General features: G+C 35.3%; 1 protein-coding gene across 1 annotated transcript in view; it reads right to left on the bottom strand.

Annotated features, from left to right (window-relative positions):
- LOC122310949 (phragmoplastin DRP1C) overlaps positions 1-14279 on the bottom strand; it is a 37756-nt gene extending 23477 nt beyond the window's left edge. Inside the window, exons 1-6 of the mRNA XM_043125231.1 lie at positions 13887-14279; positions 13719-13782; positions 12127-12234; positions 10275-10376; positions 1301-1351; positions 1132-1193 (exon numbers count right to left, since the gene is read on the bottom strand). Coding sequence (XP_042981165.1) covers positions 1132-1193; positions 1301-1351; positions 10275-10376; positions 12127-12234; positions 13719-13782; positions 13887-14018 — 519 coding nt within the window. The 5' untranslated portion in view covers positions 14019-14279. The remainder of the gene's footprint in view (positions 1-1131; positions 1194-1300; positions 1352-10274; positions 10377-12126; positions 12235-13718; positions 13783-13886) is intronic.
- Positions 14280-14984: the final 705 nt, after the last annotated feature.

Genomic DNA, 14984 nt, shown 5'->3' with positions numbered 1-14984 from the left:
CTAGTCCCACCCTTCCCTTACAAAAAAAATCCCATCTCAATATATTTGTCATAAATAAATAGACACAATTGAAAGTTTCCAACCAAAGACCAATATGCCAATAAAAAATGGTCCACTCTCTAAGTAGGATGTGAGGAATTTCTACTTTGAAATAGAGAAGGACAGATCAGTGGAATGGGTGATGTGAGACTGTTAGGTGTACAAGGATAGATTTGGAGATTGATTTTGAAACTAGCTGAACATTGGGCAGAGCGTAGGGTGGCTTTAGGAGCTACCCTACTATATTTTTGGCTTTCACATTCATTTCTCATAGCAATCCCAACATTATGGTTATTTCTCTCCCTTTGTAGTAACTGATAAGTTAAAAACTTGTACAGAAAGTGTGCACAGGGATGTTGGCCAAATGAAAGTACCCTTTATGACTGGGGATCAAGCTCTGAGCATTTATTGGTCATGAAAAACTCTGTGTAAATTTTATGATAATTTTCTGAGGAGAGGACGATTAATAGAAAAATGTTTTGAAATTCCGAAGTAGTTGGCATACAAAGAAATGAAGGTTGCAAATACAAAAGTATTATGGACATGAGTCAGGATGGTCACCATTTATGGTGACTCGTTAAAGAGTTGGTCATCAAGCTAAACTTATCGAGGTAGGAAGTAGAATCTACTGCTTCTCACCTCCTAAGGAGATGCTACTTATGCCCATGGAATATATATATAATATATATTACTACTGTGAAGTAACAAAGTTATTTGAAGCATGGATCCTAGTGTGAAGGGGATGAAATAACTTTATTACTTTACTGTTTTCAATAAAATCTACTTTTTGTCCAATCAGAATAGATTGGTGTACATATTAGTGCACAATTATGCTTGCAATTAGATTTTTTCAAGATATAAATTTACTGAAGAAGAATTTGCATTGCTCAGAGATTGGATATCTAGAAAATATATTCAATAAGAAAGAATTCAACCAACTAGATGGGTTTTAGTAAATTAAGAAAAGAAGATCCAGCTGCATGGATCTTAGTAAATTACTTTACAGTATTGGTATGCAGATTAGTACGCGACTTTGCGTGTATGTAGCAAAACTCTTATATCTTTCATTGAGATAATGTCATGCATCCTCACCTTCTCAACATAAGAACGAACCATGTTCTCAATATCTTCAACGATACTTTCCGGCTGTCCCTCTGCAAAAGCCAAAATTCTGCATATCTAAATGTGTACATTGACTACTTTTAAGCAAACAGAAGGGATCAATTGCTTCAGATCAAACTCAAAGTATCATAGAAATTACCTACAGCAACCTTTGTCAAGCCAGGAAGATCAATGAGGGTTAAGTTTACAACTGCCAGACAAAAACTATACACATAATCATCATAACACAAAACAATAAAGAGACTCAAACAGAAAAAACTCCCAACAACGTAGAGTTTATATAGTAATTATAGTTTCTCAGAAAACAAAATGAAGAATAATGAATATAAAAAAAGTAGAAATACTGTGTAGAAAAAATATAAGAAAAGCTCACAAATAACTGCATAAGAAATAAAGATAGAAAAACGTATCGACGCATAAGATTTTTCATGTCTATTATGTAAATTAAATGCTTCTAATGAGAGGCTTACAGGTCACAGTTATATAATTTTAAGAAATTCATTAAAATTGTGATACTTGCCTGTCAAGAAATTGTCATGAGAGCCACAACTCGATTTTTCAAGTCCGAGATTGGGTAAATTAAAATTAAAGTTTTCACAGGAGCTCTCTTCTCACTTCCACAGTGACCCATTCATTAAAACAACCATCATTATCATGAGCCAATAGAGAGAAACAAAAAAAGAGGGATTTCCCATGCTTCTACATTTAATCGCTAGAGTTTTTGAAAACCACGCGAAAGGCAAAGTTGGTGATTTGTATTATCAGAGACGCCTTCAGCCACTGAAGTTCCAATAGAAAAGGCCAAGTTCAAAGATTGTTCAAATTTTGACTGCTGCCGTGGTAGGGGCAAACGGATCATTTATCGATACAAGCAGGATTCTTTCTTTTACAAAGGCTTTGTGGAAGGGGATGATTGTAAAGGTTTTCTAATTGGACTACTTTATTTAAACCTTTAAATGGTGTATTGGATCCTTTTTAGGTAGGCTGACCTGTTGGAAAGTTTCCAAATTGATCCAGTCAACTCTCCTTGGATTATAAGAGAAATTTCTATAATTATGTAAATATTCTTAGAAGATATTCTAGGAGATTTGTTAACAATTGTCATTATTTCCTTTTGTTATTCTTTCCTTTATTATTCTTTCCTTTTAGCTTATCCTTGTAGTCTATAAGACATACGGATTGTACCTTATTTTAATATAATAAGAAATACTATTCCAATTCTTCTCCACTTCTAGACGGTATCAAGAGCCCAGTTTTCTTTTCCTTTTGGTAGTCATAGCCTCTAAACCTAATCCTTATTGCCTTAACCCTGTTCAGCCTCCATTATATCTGAAATTTCCAAAACTTCCACCATGGCCAGACCGGAACCTGTGGTCAACACCAAAACTGAAACCAAAGTAGCCCATACCAGACCCCATTCAGTCCAAATCACAAATATCCGTCTCAATGAAGCCAACTTCTTGAGATGGTCTCAGTCAGTTCGAATGTATTTCTGCGGTAGAGGTAAGATTGGATACCTTACTAGTGAAACCAAGGCCCCTGACAGAGCAAACCCGTCATATGCTATATGGGACTGCCGAAAATTCCATGATTATGGCTTGGCTTGTGAATGCAATGGATGAAGATATTAGCACTAATGACGTGCTATCCTATCCTACTGCAAAAGAACCATGGGATAATGTTAGTCAGATGTATTCTGACCTTGGAAATTATTGTCAGATTTATGAATTGCAGCAAAAAATTGACAAGACCCAACAAGGGGAGGATGGTGTGACTGAGTATTTTAATGTCTTTAAGGGACTGTCGCAGGACTTGGATCTATCCAATGATCATGAATGGAAGAGCCCTGATAATTGCAGCTACAACAAGAAGATGGTGGAAAATGCAAGAATTTTCAAATTCTTGACTGGACTCAATGATGAGTTTGATGAAGTCAAGGGGAGGATTCTTGGTAGACAATCTCTACCTCCAATAGGAGAGGTATTTTCTGAAGTGAGACGTGAAGATTGTCATCGGAATGTTATGCTAAAGAAAAAAGGGGCTGATGGAACAGTGGACAACTCAGCTTTGGTTGCTACTAATCCTACTGTTTCGGCTGCTACTAATGCCTCTGTACAGCGGTCATATCCCGATAAATATCTCAAGTATGGTGTGAATATTGTAATAAGCCACACCATACCCAAGAAACCTGCTGGAAACTACATGGAAAACCAGCAAATTGGAAAAGCAGCAAACCTGGACCTGGAAACAACAAAGTGATTCCTAGAGCAAATGAAGCCCAGACCAATGTTCTAAGTTCAGAGCAGATGGATCAACTTCTTCAACTGCTGAAATCCAATCAGATATCTGGTACTTATATTGGTTCCTTGGCCCAAACAGGTAATATGCCAAGTGCCTGTTCTAGTTCTTTAGCCTTTGCACCATGGATTATTGATTCAGGTGCATCCAACCATATGACCAGTATATCTCAATTGTTTCAATCTTATTATCCTTGTCCGGGTAATAAAAAGGTTAGGATTGCAGATAGGAGTTTTTCATCCATTGCTGGAACAGGTTCAATTAGAATTTCCCGGAAAATAGAATTAAAACATGTCCTTCATGTTCCTAAAGTTGCAATCTTCTGTCTGTTGGTAGATTATCCCGTGATTCTAACTGTCGTATCATATTCTTTGATTCTCACTGTGAATTTCAGGACCAGAGCTCGGGGACAATGATTGGCAGTGCTAGGATGATCAATGGCCTTCATTATTTTGATGATACCCTATTCAGCAATAAACAAGCTCAGGGCTTGAGTGGTAGTACTAGTTCAATCCCTGTGCGTGATCAAATAATGCTTTGGCATCTTAGATTAGGCCATCCTAGTTTTTCTTATTTAAATTATTTGTTGCCTAGTTTGTTTAAAAATCTGGACTGTACTTCTCTTCATTGTGACGTTTGTCATTTATCAAAAAGTCATCGAGTTCCTTATAATTCAAAAAGCTACCGTGCATCAAAACCTTTTTATTTGATTTATAGTGATGTTTGGGGTCCCTCTAAGGTTACTATCTTATCCGGAAAAAAATGGTTTGTGACTTTTATAGATGATCATACTCAGATTTGTTGGGTATATTTGATGAAGGGAAAATCTAAAGTTAATATTATTCAAGAATTTTTATAGTATGATTGAAAATCAATTTCATACAAAAATAAGCATACTTTGCACGGATAATGGTATAGAATATTTCAACCAAGTTTTGGGAAATTTTTTGAAAGAAAGAGGGATTCAACATCAATCCGCGTGTTGTGACACCCCACAACAAAATGGCATTGCTGAAAGAAAAAATCATCATTTACTTGAGGTTGCACAGGCTATAATGTTTTCTATGCATATTCCAAAATATTTGTGGGGGCATGCTATTCTAACTGCTTGTTACCTTATTAATAGAATGCCTTCCTGTGTGCTGCAGTATCACTCCTTTGGCATGCCTAAAAAAATCCTTTCCTGATAATAGGATAATTTCTGATCTGCCTCTAACAGTATTTGGATGCACTGTTTTTGTTCATATTCCAGCTCATCTTAGATCTAAACTTGATCCTAGGGCTGAAAAATGTGTGTCTCTTCGATATGCTCCCAATAAGAGAGGTATAAATGTTTGAATCCAAAAACAAACAAAAATTCACATCAGTATGGAAGTCCTTTTTGTTAAAAATCAGTCTTACTTTGACCGAACTTCTCTTTAGGGAGAGAAAGAGAGTAGTGAAGATCAGTTTTGGAAAACTTCTATACCAATGCCTAATGTTTTCCTTGACATTGAAATCCCTCTACAAAACATTCAAGGAATTGAAATTTTAAATAGTGAAAAAAATGGAAATCCCAATCTGCCTGTACAAAGCATAAGGAAATCACAAACAGGGGGAGAATTGCTAGAGAATAATCCCTCTTCTGAGCTCCGTGTTTATACTAGTGGCAGGTATCATTCTAATACTAAGGATCATCCCACAATTCCAAAGCAGAATCAATCATCACCTCCAAAAATTGGTCATTTGGAAATCCTAGGTAATCCTTCTACTACGCTTCCAGTTCATCAATCTATTGACCTTGATGTACCGATAGCCATCAGGAAAGGAGTTAGAACCTGTACCACACACCCCATTGCCAAATATTTATCATATCACAGACTCTCTCATGATCATATGGCCTTTACATCCAATATTTCTCACCTATTTGTTCCAAGGAACATTCAAGAAGCTATGGATCATCCGGATTGGAAGTTAGCAGTTCTTGAAGAGATGAATGCACTACGGAACAATGGTACTTTTTTTTATAAGTACTACAGAACAACGGTACTTGGGAAATTGTTGATTTACCAAAGGAAAAGAAAACTATAGGTTGCAAATGGGTGTTTACAGTTAAATGCAAGGCTGATGGCAGTATAGAGATATAAGGCGAGACTTGTTGCAAAAGGGTTTACACAAACATACGGAATTGACTATCAAGAAACTTTTGCTCCAGTGGCCAAGATAAACTCAATCAGTGTTACTCTCCTTAGCTGTACATTCTAACTGGCCCTTACACCAGTTGGATGTAAAGAATGCCTTTCTAAATGGAGATCTAGAGGATGAAGTGTTTATGGAATTACCACCAGGTTTTGAAAATAATCTTGGCAGAAATAATGTGTAAATTGAAAAAATCATTGTATTTTTTTTTTTTTTTATAAGTAAAAGATTTTAATTATCCACGTAAAAAGGCAAAGCCCGAGTACACAGGGGGTATACAAAAGAGAGCCTAGTTACAAACTAAGTGCTACGAATAGTAGCATAAAAGTCATGAAGACTTGTTCCGTTCAATACAATAGAGGACGCCCAAATTAATAGGGTATGAAAGAAGAAAGCCCTGAGACCATCGAGGGAGCGTTCCTTGTTCTCAAAAGAACGTCTATTCCTTTCGATCCATGTGCACCACATTAAGCATAAAGGTACCATCTTCCAAACAGCAGCTATCTGACGATTGCCCCTCATCCCTTGCCAACAAGACAATAAATCAATCACCCTCCTAGGCATAGCCCATGCAATACCAAGCCTGGATAGGATTTCATCCCACAAGGACTTAACTACTTTGCAGTGAAGAAGGAGGTGGTCCACAGATTCATTGTCATGTTTGTACATGAAGCACCAATCCAAAAAGTAGAGTCCACATTTTCTTAACTTGTCTATAGTCAAAATTTTACCATGAGAAGCCACCCATCCGAAGAAAGCTACCTTAAGGGGAACATTGCACCTCCAGATGTTCTTCCACGGGAAGACGTTGCAGGTGTGATTTGTCAAGGCCTTGTAATAAGAACGGACTGAGAATTTCTTATTTCCTGTGCATATCCAAAGTAAGCAGTCCTCCCCTCCAGCCCTTAGCTTCATTTCATATAATGTGCTGTAGAAATCAGTAATGACTCGCACCTCCCAATCCTAGGCAGCTCTAGAGAATCTCACAGACCACTGGGTAGAGTCAACAACACTACACATATTATCGGCTACCGAGGAACCCTGATCAAAAGCAATCCTGAAAAGAGAGGGGAAAGCATTTTTCAGGGCGACATCCCCACACCAAATGTCATGCCAAAAGCGGATGCGCGTGCCTCTTCCCACCGCAAATTTGCAGTTACCGAGAAAGTTATTCCATCCATTCCGAATAACTCATTGTATGGGCTCAAGCAATCTCCGAGAGCTTAGTTTAAATGCTTTGGGAAGGCTGTAAAGGGTCATGGTTACTGCCAAGGTCAAGCTGTACACACCATGTTCTATAAGCACTCAAGTGAAGGGAAAGTTGCTATTCTAATTGTCTGTGTTGACGATATTATTTTAACAGGTAATGACAGCAAGGAATTTGAGAAATTAAAACAGACGCTTGCTAATGAATTTGAGATTAAAGACTTGGATAACTTGAAGTATTTTCTCGGTATGGAATTTGCAAGGTCAAGAAAAGGTATTTTTGTTTCACAAAGAAAATATGTGCTTGACTTGCTTGGAAAAACAGGTTTACTAGGGTGTAAAGCAGCTGAGACACCTATAGAGCCTAACCTTAAAATACAACCTGCCAAGCCTAAAGAAGTAATCAATAGAGACCAGTACCAAAGATTGGTTGGAAGGCTACTTTATCTATCACATACACGTCCTGACATAGCCTTTCCTGTCAGTATGGTAAGCCAATTCATGCACCCACCAGGGCCTGACCACTTTGATGCAGTTTATAGAATCCTGAGATATTTAAAGGGAACTCCAGGAAAAGCTCTATTGTTTGAAGACCATAGACATCTACAAGTTGAGGTAAACATTGATGCAGATTGGGCTAAGACCAGAGGTATACAACTTCTGGTTATTGTGCCTTTGTTGGCGGAAATTTGGTTACATGGCGCAGCAAAAAACAAAACGTGGTAGCTAGGAGTAGTGCAGAGGCAGAATTTAGAGCTGTTGCTCATGGAATTTGTGAAGTGTTGTGGATTAAAAAATTATTGGAAGAGTTGAAAGTCACTAATCCACTACCTATGAGACTAATTGCAATAACAAATCTGCCATAGCCATTGCTCACAATCCAATGACTTGTGATGAACAAAACATGTTGAGATCGACAAGCATTTTATAAAGGAGAAGTTGGACAGTGAACTGATTTGTTTACCCTATATCTCTACTATCAAACAAGTAGCAGATATACTTAAAGGACTACCAAAGAAGCAATTTGAAAATTTGATCGGCAAGCTGGCTATGGAAGACATCTTCCATAGCCAGCTTGAGGGGGAGTGTTGGAAAGTTTCCAAATTTATCCAGTCAACTCTCCCTGGATTATAGGAGAAATTTCTGTAATAATGTAAATATTCTTAGGAGATATTCTAGGATATATTCTAGGAGATTTGTTAGCAATTGTCATTCTTTCCTCTTGTTATTCTTTCCTTTATTATTTTTTCCTTTTTGTTTATCCTTGGAGTCTATAAGACGGATTGTACCTTATTTTAATATAATAAGAAATACTATTCCAATTCTTCTCCACTTCTAGATGGTAAAGTGTTCTTTTGCTTGGAATAATTCTACTTAGTATCCCATAAACCACAGACCACACCTCTTTTAATTTTCTTTCCTTTTTCCCATAACAAATATGTGGTATATCAATGATGAGTAGAAAAACTCAATTATTTCAGTAAAAGTAAAATAAAATTTAAAATTTAAAAAAAAAATTAAAAAATATGTAAGGTGTGTGGTGTGGGACGATGAGTAGCATCTCTTGCTTGCTTTAAACATTTTCACTCGGCAACAAATTTATTCTCTTGATATTATTTATTTTCATGAATTTTTTAATGATATCTATGGATGGCTTTTTTTTTTTTATGTCGGGGAACCTCTCCAAGGCAACAGGGCCCTTCGGACGCATCCCTGTAGAGTAAACCTTGATCTCATGCACCGAATCTTCGGAAGTTTCCCTACACGGAACTGGTTAAATCGCTGATTTTGTACCAAGGGGTGTGGCCCAAAGGATTGTTTACACCCATGAGGTGTTGCACCTTGGAACTTGAAGGGAGTAATACCCCAAGACCAAGACCTTCACCACTTGGGCCAACCCTAGGGTTATATCTATGGATAGATTTGTATATTCATCAAAACTGAAATTGTTTAAAAATCTGCTCTAATCAATTAAATTTAGTCTGTAATAATTTTTAAACATCTTGTAGATTGTGTCACATAGCTATTCAATCCCCTAGGCGTGGTATAGGGTCCTAATGTGATTTTATATGTGGTACTTGAACCAGAGGTCACGAGTTTGAGTTGCAGAAGTGTCATTGTAGGGAAGGGATTGTTGGGGTCTATAACACAGCACCCTTATAAAGTGTCTTCACTTGAGGCTCACCCAGCTGAAGGAAGGAGCAAGAAAAGGAATTCTTGTGTGTGCTATACTATGGTTATCTCTTTCCTACAAAAGCAAGCAAACTACCATTGTGACCCAGATAGCATTCTGTGAATGGAAATATGATAATGATGATGGATGATGATGATGACAATTTTCATGATGAAGATGATGACAGACAAGCTTGTTCTTTACAGTACAGCATCCAATTTTTAAAGCAACAGAAGCTGGGTCTTAGATAAAAATCATACATATAACTTCTCTAGATTTAACTAATTATCCACTATTCAATATTTAATAAAGAAAAATATTCACCTCCTTCATCTTGTAAAGCAAGATAAATGTGCAAGACTTTCAAAAAATGTGAGAGCTGTACCCCTAAAGTTTTCGTCAACACACTCACTATAGCTAGGGTTTTCCTTTTAACTTCAAGCACCAACACTTGGCAGTGGATGCACACTAGGTGTGCTTCTGTAGTTTCACAGCCAGAGTATCTTTTTTCTGTAAACCTCAACAGTCCAGCATCTTGTAATTTTAAATATCATGTGTCATTCACTATTTACCTAATAGTAAGATTTTCCATACATTACGGTTCAATGTTAGTTAAAATAAATATCTTGTACTAAATTTCTCTACTCAAAATCATGATACTTAACTATTCTTCTTAAACATTATGATCCTGGTAGCGTTGAACATGTCTGAGAAAGTTAGCCATAAGGGTTGGTACTGAAATGATAATGCTGACACCAAAGAACTTATAGAAGGCCGCCATAGATGTTAAACGCAACCTCAGGAAAAATAATATTGCTCAGTTTTTATCTCAACAAAGTTTGAAGTAATTTCCCCTATGACATGATAATTTTCAATTCTGCAAGAAAAGCACACATGTTCAAAACTCAACAACTAGAATGTAACTCCCTTAATAATAAATAAATTCACAAATAAAAATAAGATCAGATATGACTAGTGCCTCAAGAATACTAATAAAATATAGAAACACGCATAAAAAAAGGCAACTTAGCGCATATTTTGTATTAACAAACTAGGATAACAGACCATTTACAAGTTCGAAGTTGGTACATCAATAGATACGAAGTATTTCATTTTCTTTACAACAAAAATGTAAATCAGAGAGGATAACTGAAACAAGAACAAGTGACTCTGCTGAATTCATGAAAGAGGTTTATATAAGAGAAATTCATTTTAAAACTTGTCTGCATGCAGTTAAGAAAAATATGTAAATACAAACCATTTGGAGAATATATGCTCAGGTGAATTGGAATGTTAGAGATCTGTTTTGACTTCCCAGTAATTCGATCTGTTTCTTCTTGGATCTCCCTACGAACCGAAGCTGTTTAAGCACACAGGACACACATCATTTGACTTCAAATGACAGCAAGAAAAAGTAAATGATTGATGAAGAAACCTCAAAAAAGTCTCAAACTTCTTAATTTGGGCAAGAAAGTAAAAAAATATGACAAGTACATCCTCCCAGACAAAGAATGGAGATAAGATAGTACTTAACAGAAAGAGGACAACACTCACCTTAATTTTACATAAGCTAGTCTCTTTACTTCAGTGCATCAGACAATATTCAAATTCAACGCATACAGAAAAGAAAATATTTGAAGAACAAAATGCCATCAATTATTTCCATTGAGCAATCTGCTTTTACAAAGACTTGCCATGGCATATGCTTGACATGCATTAGAGTCCATTGGAGGACTAATAACAGCACGAATTGATACCCAAAACAGAGTAGAAAGAGAGTTCATTGCCAACATTATTTATAATTGCCCCTCTTGGTGAATGATAGAGTTTGCTGCATGAGAGCAAGGTGACTGCTGCGCCAATTTGCTCAAGTGAACAGCCTATAAGATGATTTAGCTGTTGATACTTATTAAATTAATAACAATTACAGTATGATGTAAGAACTTATAGGGTCCTATAAACATATCCAAGTTTATTCCCATCCTATCAAATTTCCACATTGATGTTAGCCTTAAATGAAATTATAATTGGCAAATACGAATAGTGTTTTCTGTGTTAATCATATACACGATCATGCTTTGTAGAACCAAGTAAAAGATTTAAGGATATAACCCCGAAAGGCAACCTTTTTTCTTGATAAGGAATGAAGATTTTATTAAAACTCAAGTAGACAAGAAGTATACACAAAATACACCCGAACAAAAATGTAAAAGGAAGAAGAAAACTCTAAAACCTAGAAACAAAAATGAACAGCCACCCATATATAAAGGGTTTTGGATATAAAGACCTTTAGATTTACCACTGACTTCTCACAATCTCTTTTTCGTTTATGAGTACCAAATTCTCACAATTTCTTTATGATGGGGAATCTCAGAGACTATACAAATGCAACATGTCTTTTTACCTTGTTAAACCCCAAATCCGTGTAATGTGTCCCCATCATACAGACTGGTAAACAATTGGCCTTTCAAGGGACTTGGCCCCTAGAAATTTTTTGAACCCAAGGGTTCGAGAACCTTAGATCTTGAGGGATCATACTACCAAGAACAATACCCTTACCACTTGAGCCAACCCCTAGGGGTTGACTTCTCATAATTTTTATAGGTTTCATTCTCTCTCCAAATGCAGCCTATCAAAAAAAGAAGTGAAGTAATCCACCTCCCAGTCACAAGCCTCAATATAACCAAAATAAGTTATATGTCTCTAAGCTTACATCTCATATCAACATGCCACATGGAGTCTCAAAAGACCCAACCTCATCTTCAACCCATGTATTCCTTTTATCAAGACAACTTTATCTATGAATTTGGGTAAATCAAAGAATTTAATAAAAACTAGCTAGCAGAGAATTCCTATAGTTAAAATAAACATATAATATTATGTTAAAGATATTGAAAATGTTGAACAGCTACCCACAATTTTTTTTGATAAGTTAAGCTTTATTGATAAACAAGGAAGTTGATATCCAGATACGTAGGGAGTAGCTACCCACAATAAATTGAATCCTTATGGATGACTATACAGAAATTTAGACAATTGAAAAACACAATTGATAGAAAATAGACTACAATCCGAGAGAAAATTGCAGCTTTTACTGAAAGTAGACATACCAAAATCAGTAAACCTTTTCTTTGTTGCGTGTAGAAACTCTGCATATTCAGATTGCCCCTTGTCCAACTTATGAAGTTGCAACACCAACGGCCTCCGTGTTACAATACCTTAGAATCAGATAACTTTAATTAAGAACAAAATATCTTACTTTCTAAGTAATCTAATTAAAAAGCGCAGAGAGACACAGCCCAATTACACTGGGGGCACACAAAAGAACCTATTCAAATAGGAATTACAAACCAAATATTTGTGTTTGTCCAAGAGGAGCATATCATCCTACCATATTAATCTAATATAACACCGAAATGTGTCTAATACGTTGGCGATATAATTATAATCAATAAGATGGAGAGAAATGTGACTTGAAAGACTGCTGGGCAAATGGGTAGGGAACCGCCTAAGGCCCCAAAAACCACAAGGCCTCCTGACAAGATAAAAAGGCTTTGCATACTTTTCCAGGAAATTATGTAAGTAAGACATTCACTTGCAATAAGTGCACTATTTCAGACATGTTTCTTCAGTAAAAATCATTTGCCTCCTAGATACCCACTAATTTAAAGATTCTTATATTTTTTACAGCAAAAAAGCTAGTGATTAGCCATTGATTACTTATCAAAAAAAAAAGAAAATCTATCAGGAAAGAAAGGTTGAATGGCCACCATGACAGACGTGTATAAATGTATTCATTTCAGATAATTGTATCAAAGAGAGGAGAGAAGTGGAGAGCTTGAAAAACCCAGCTAATTGAATCCTAGACAGAAGTCCAAATTGTACTAGAACGAAATCTATTGTCTATATGAGTGCCTTTAATATCTACTTAAAAGGAAAAAAAAAATTTTGAAAATTTAAAGGGAAGTCCCTTTCATATCTCCCTCTTTTCATCATCTTTTTAATAATTTGATACCAAGATATTAATTTGGCTACGAAATACTTAAAAAAAAAAAAAAAAAAAAAAAAAAAAAAAAAAAAAAGAGCAAAAAAATAGAAAATATTATTCAATTTTAAAATTGGAGCTCCCAAAATTCTTTTAATTAATAAAAAATTTTATTTTACATATAAAAAAACTAATAGACAAAAAGTCCAACCAAATAATTAGTAATGAAGAATCATTTTAATATAATTAGAAGATGATCTTGCAAATTAAATTACATTGATAATCATATTCGCAAAGGTACTGATTATCACATCTAATTAAAAAATAGAAATATAAGCTAAGCAAATTTAGATTTTAATAAAAATATCATATCCTATATCTATAAATATTTATGATCCAGATCGATATAAATATTATAAAAACTTCCATAAATAAATTTTTATCTTAGAAAGCTAGCAAAGAAACCAAAAACTGTTTCTGGATTCTGTTTTCTTTTTAGGGCCCGATAATCGATTGCTCACACTCCACTGAGCTTAATGCAATGTTGAACGTATGCCTTACTTAGGAATGAGCTTTGATATCAAAGATGCTACGAATAACTAGATTTAATTGTCTTGCAAAAAAAACGTAGATCCAGCGTCATAACTAAAGAGAACAATACAAGCAACAAAATAAACGTGGGTACTCAGAAAGATGGGCACAAAAATCAAGAATTACCGGATCCACGAGGCAGGAAGTCCCTTCCAACCACGCTTTCCAAAACCGAAGATTTCCCGGAACTCTGATTTACACAAACAGAACAAGCATTTCGAAACCAACAAGCAAAAAAGAATATGACCAGCTCAAAATTGTAAAATCAAGAAAAGAACGTTGATAGATCGGAACCTGGCCTCCGACAACAGCGACCGAAGGAAGAGCTTCCCATAGAGACATTCCCTCGCCGCCGTAATCGCCTAGGACGGTGCAGGCTCGCTGGATGCGGTTGACGAGGCCGATCAAGCTCTCCATCGTCGCCATCTTGGGAATGAAAGAGATCGAAGATCTAATCAAAATGGTCTAATAGAGTCGCAGGAGATTTAATATGGGATCTGGGTTTATGGTATAGAATGATTTGGATCCGAGAAGAGAATGCAGGATCAAGAACGAGGCTTTGAATTCAATCACATGCACAACGTGAATCTGAGAGAGAAAAGAGGAATAAACCGAAAAAACTGCTATAATACTATAGTTGCATGCTTGAATATTTATGTAATTTGCTTAAGCTTAGCTTAATATACGAAAGAATATTTATGAAACAGATGTGATATATTATCCGACAAACAATGACCTCCATGATAACCTCTTTACTCTGCCCACATAAAAAATATTATTATTATTATTATTTAAGTAAATTAGAAACATGCAAAATCATAAAAAATATTATATAAAAATAAATTTATAAATTAATATAATTTTATATAATCTAAAAAATCTATTTTATAATTTAATATATTATACCAACTCACAACAGTTTAGAAACATAACTTTTTGTATTATAAAAAAATACATATATTTTTATAATTTCTTTATAAATAAAATATTTTTTTTTTACTTGTCTATTTATTTTTCCTCCCTTTTGTTTACTTTTTGGCATTTTCCTCTCTCTCTCTCTCTCTCTCTCTTCCATTTTCTGAAGACCTACGAGTAAGTGGCCACGTAGAGAATAGGAGCATGGCTTCGAACTGTCTTTGTGACATGGATGTCAATATGTGCAAAGGAAGACAGCAATCACGATAGAAACAATACTTCCATTAAAACCTCTATCGAAATTTTGTAATGAATTATTTTTTATTTTTTCATATTCTTTTTATTTAATAATTAAGAAAATATTATTTCATACATCTCTAACTTTTTAAAATATTTAAAAACAAAAAATATATGTTTTTTACAATGACGGTAGAAATCTGGATCTTCTGTGCCTCTAGCATGGCCCATAACAATAAC

This window comes from Carya illinoinensis, chromosome 5 (genome assembly GCF_018687715.1).
Source record: "Carya illinoinensis cultivar Pawnee chromosome 5, C.illinoinensisPawnee_v1, whole genome shotgun sequence".
In the NCBI taxonomy this organism is placed as follows: domain Eukaryota; kingdom Viridiplantae; phylum Streptophyta; class Magnoliopsida; order Fagales; family Juglandaceae; genus Carya; species Carya illinoinensis.
The sequence above is the reverse complement of the archived record's forward strand: the minus strand, read 5'-3'. Positions and strand labels throughout refer to the sequence as shown.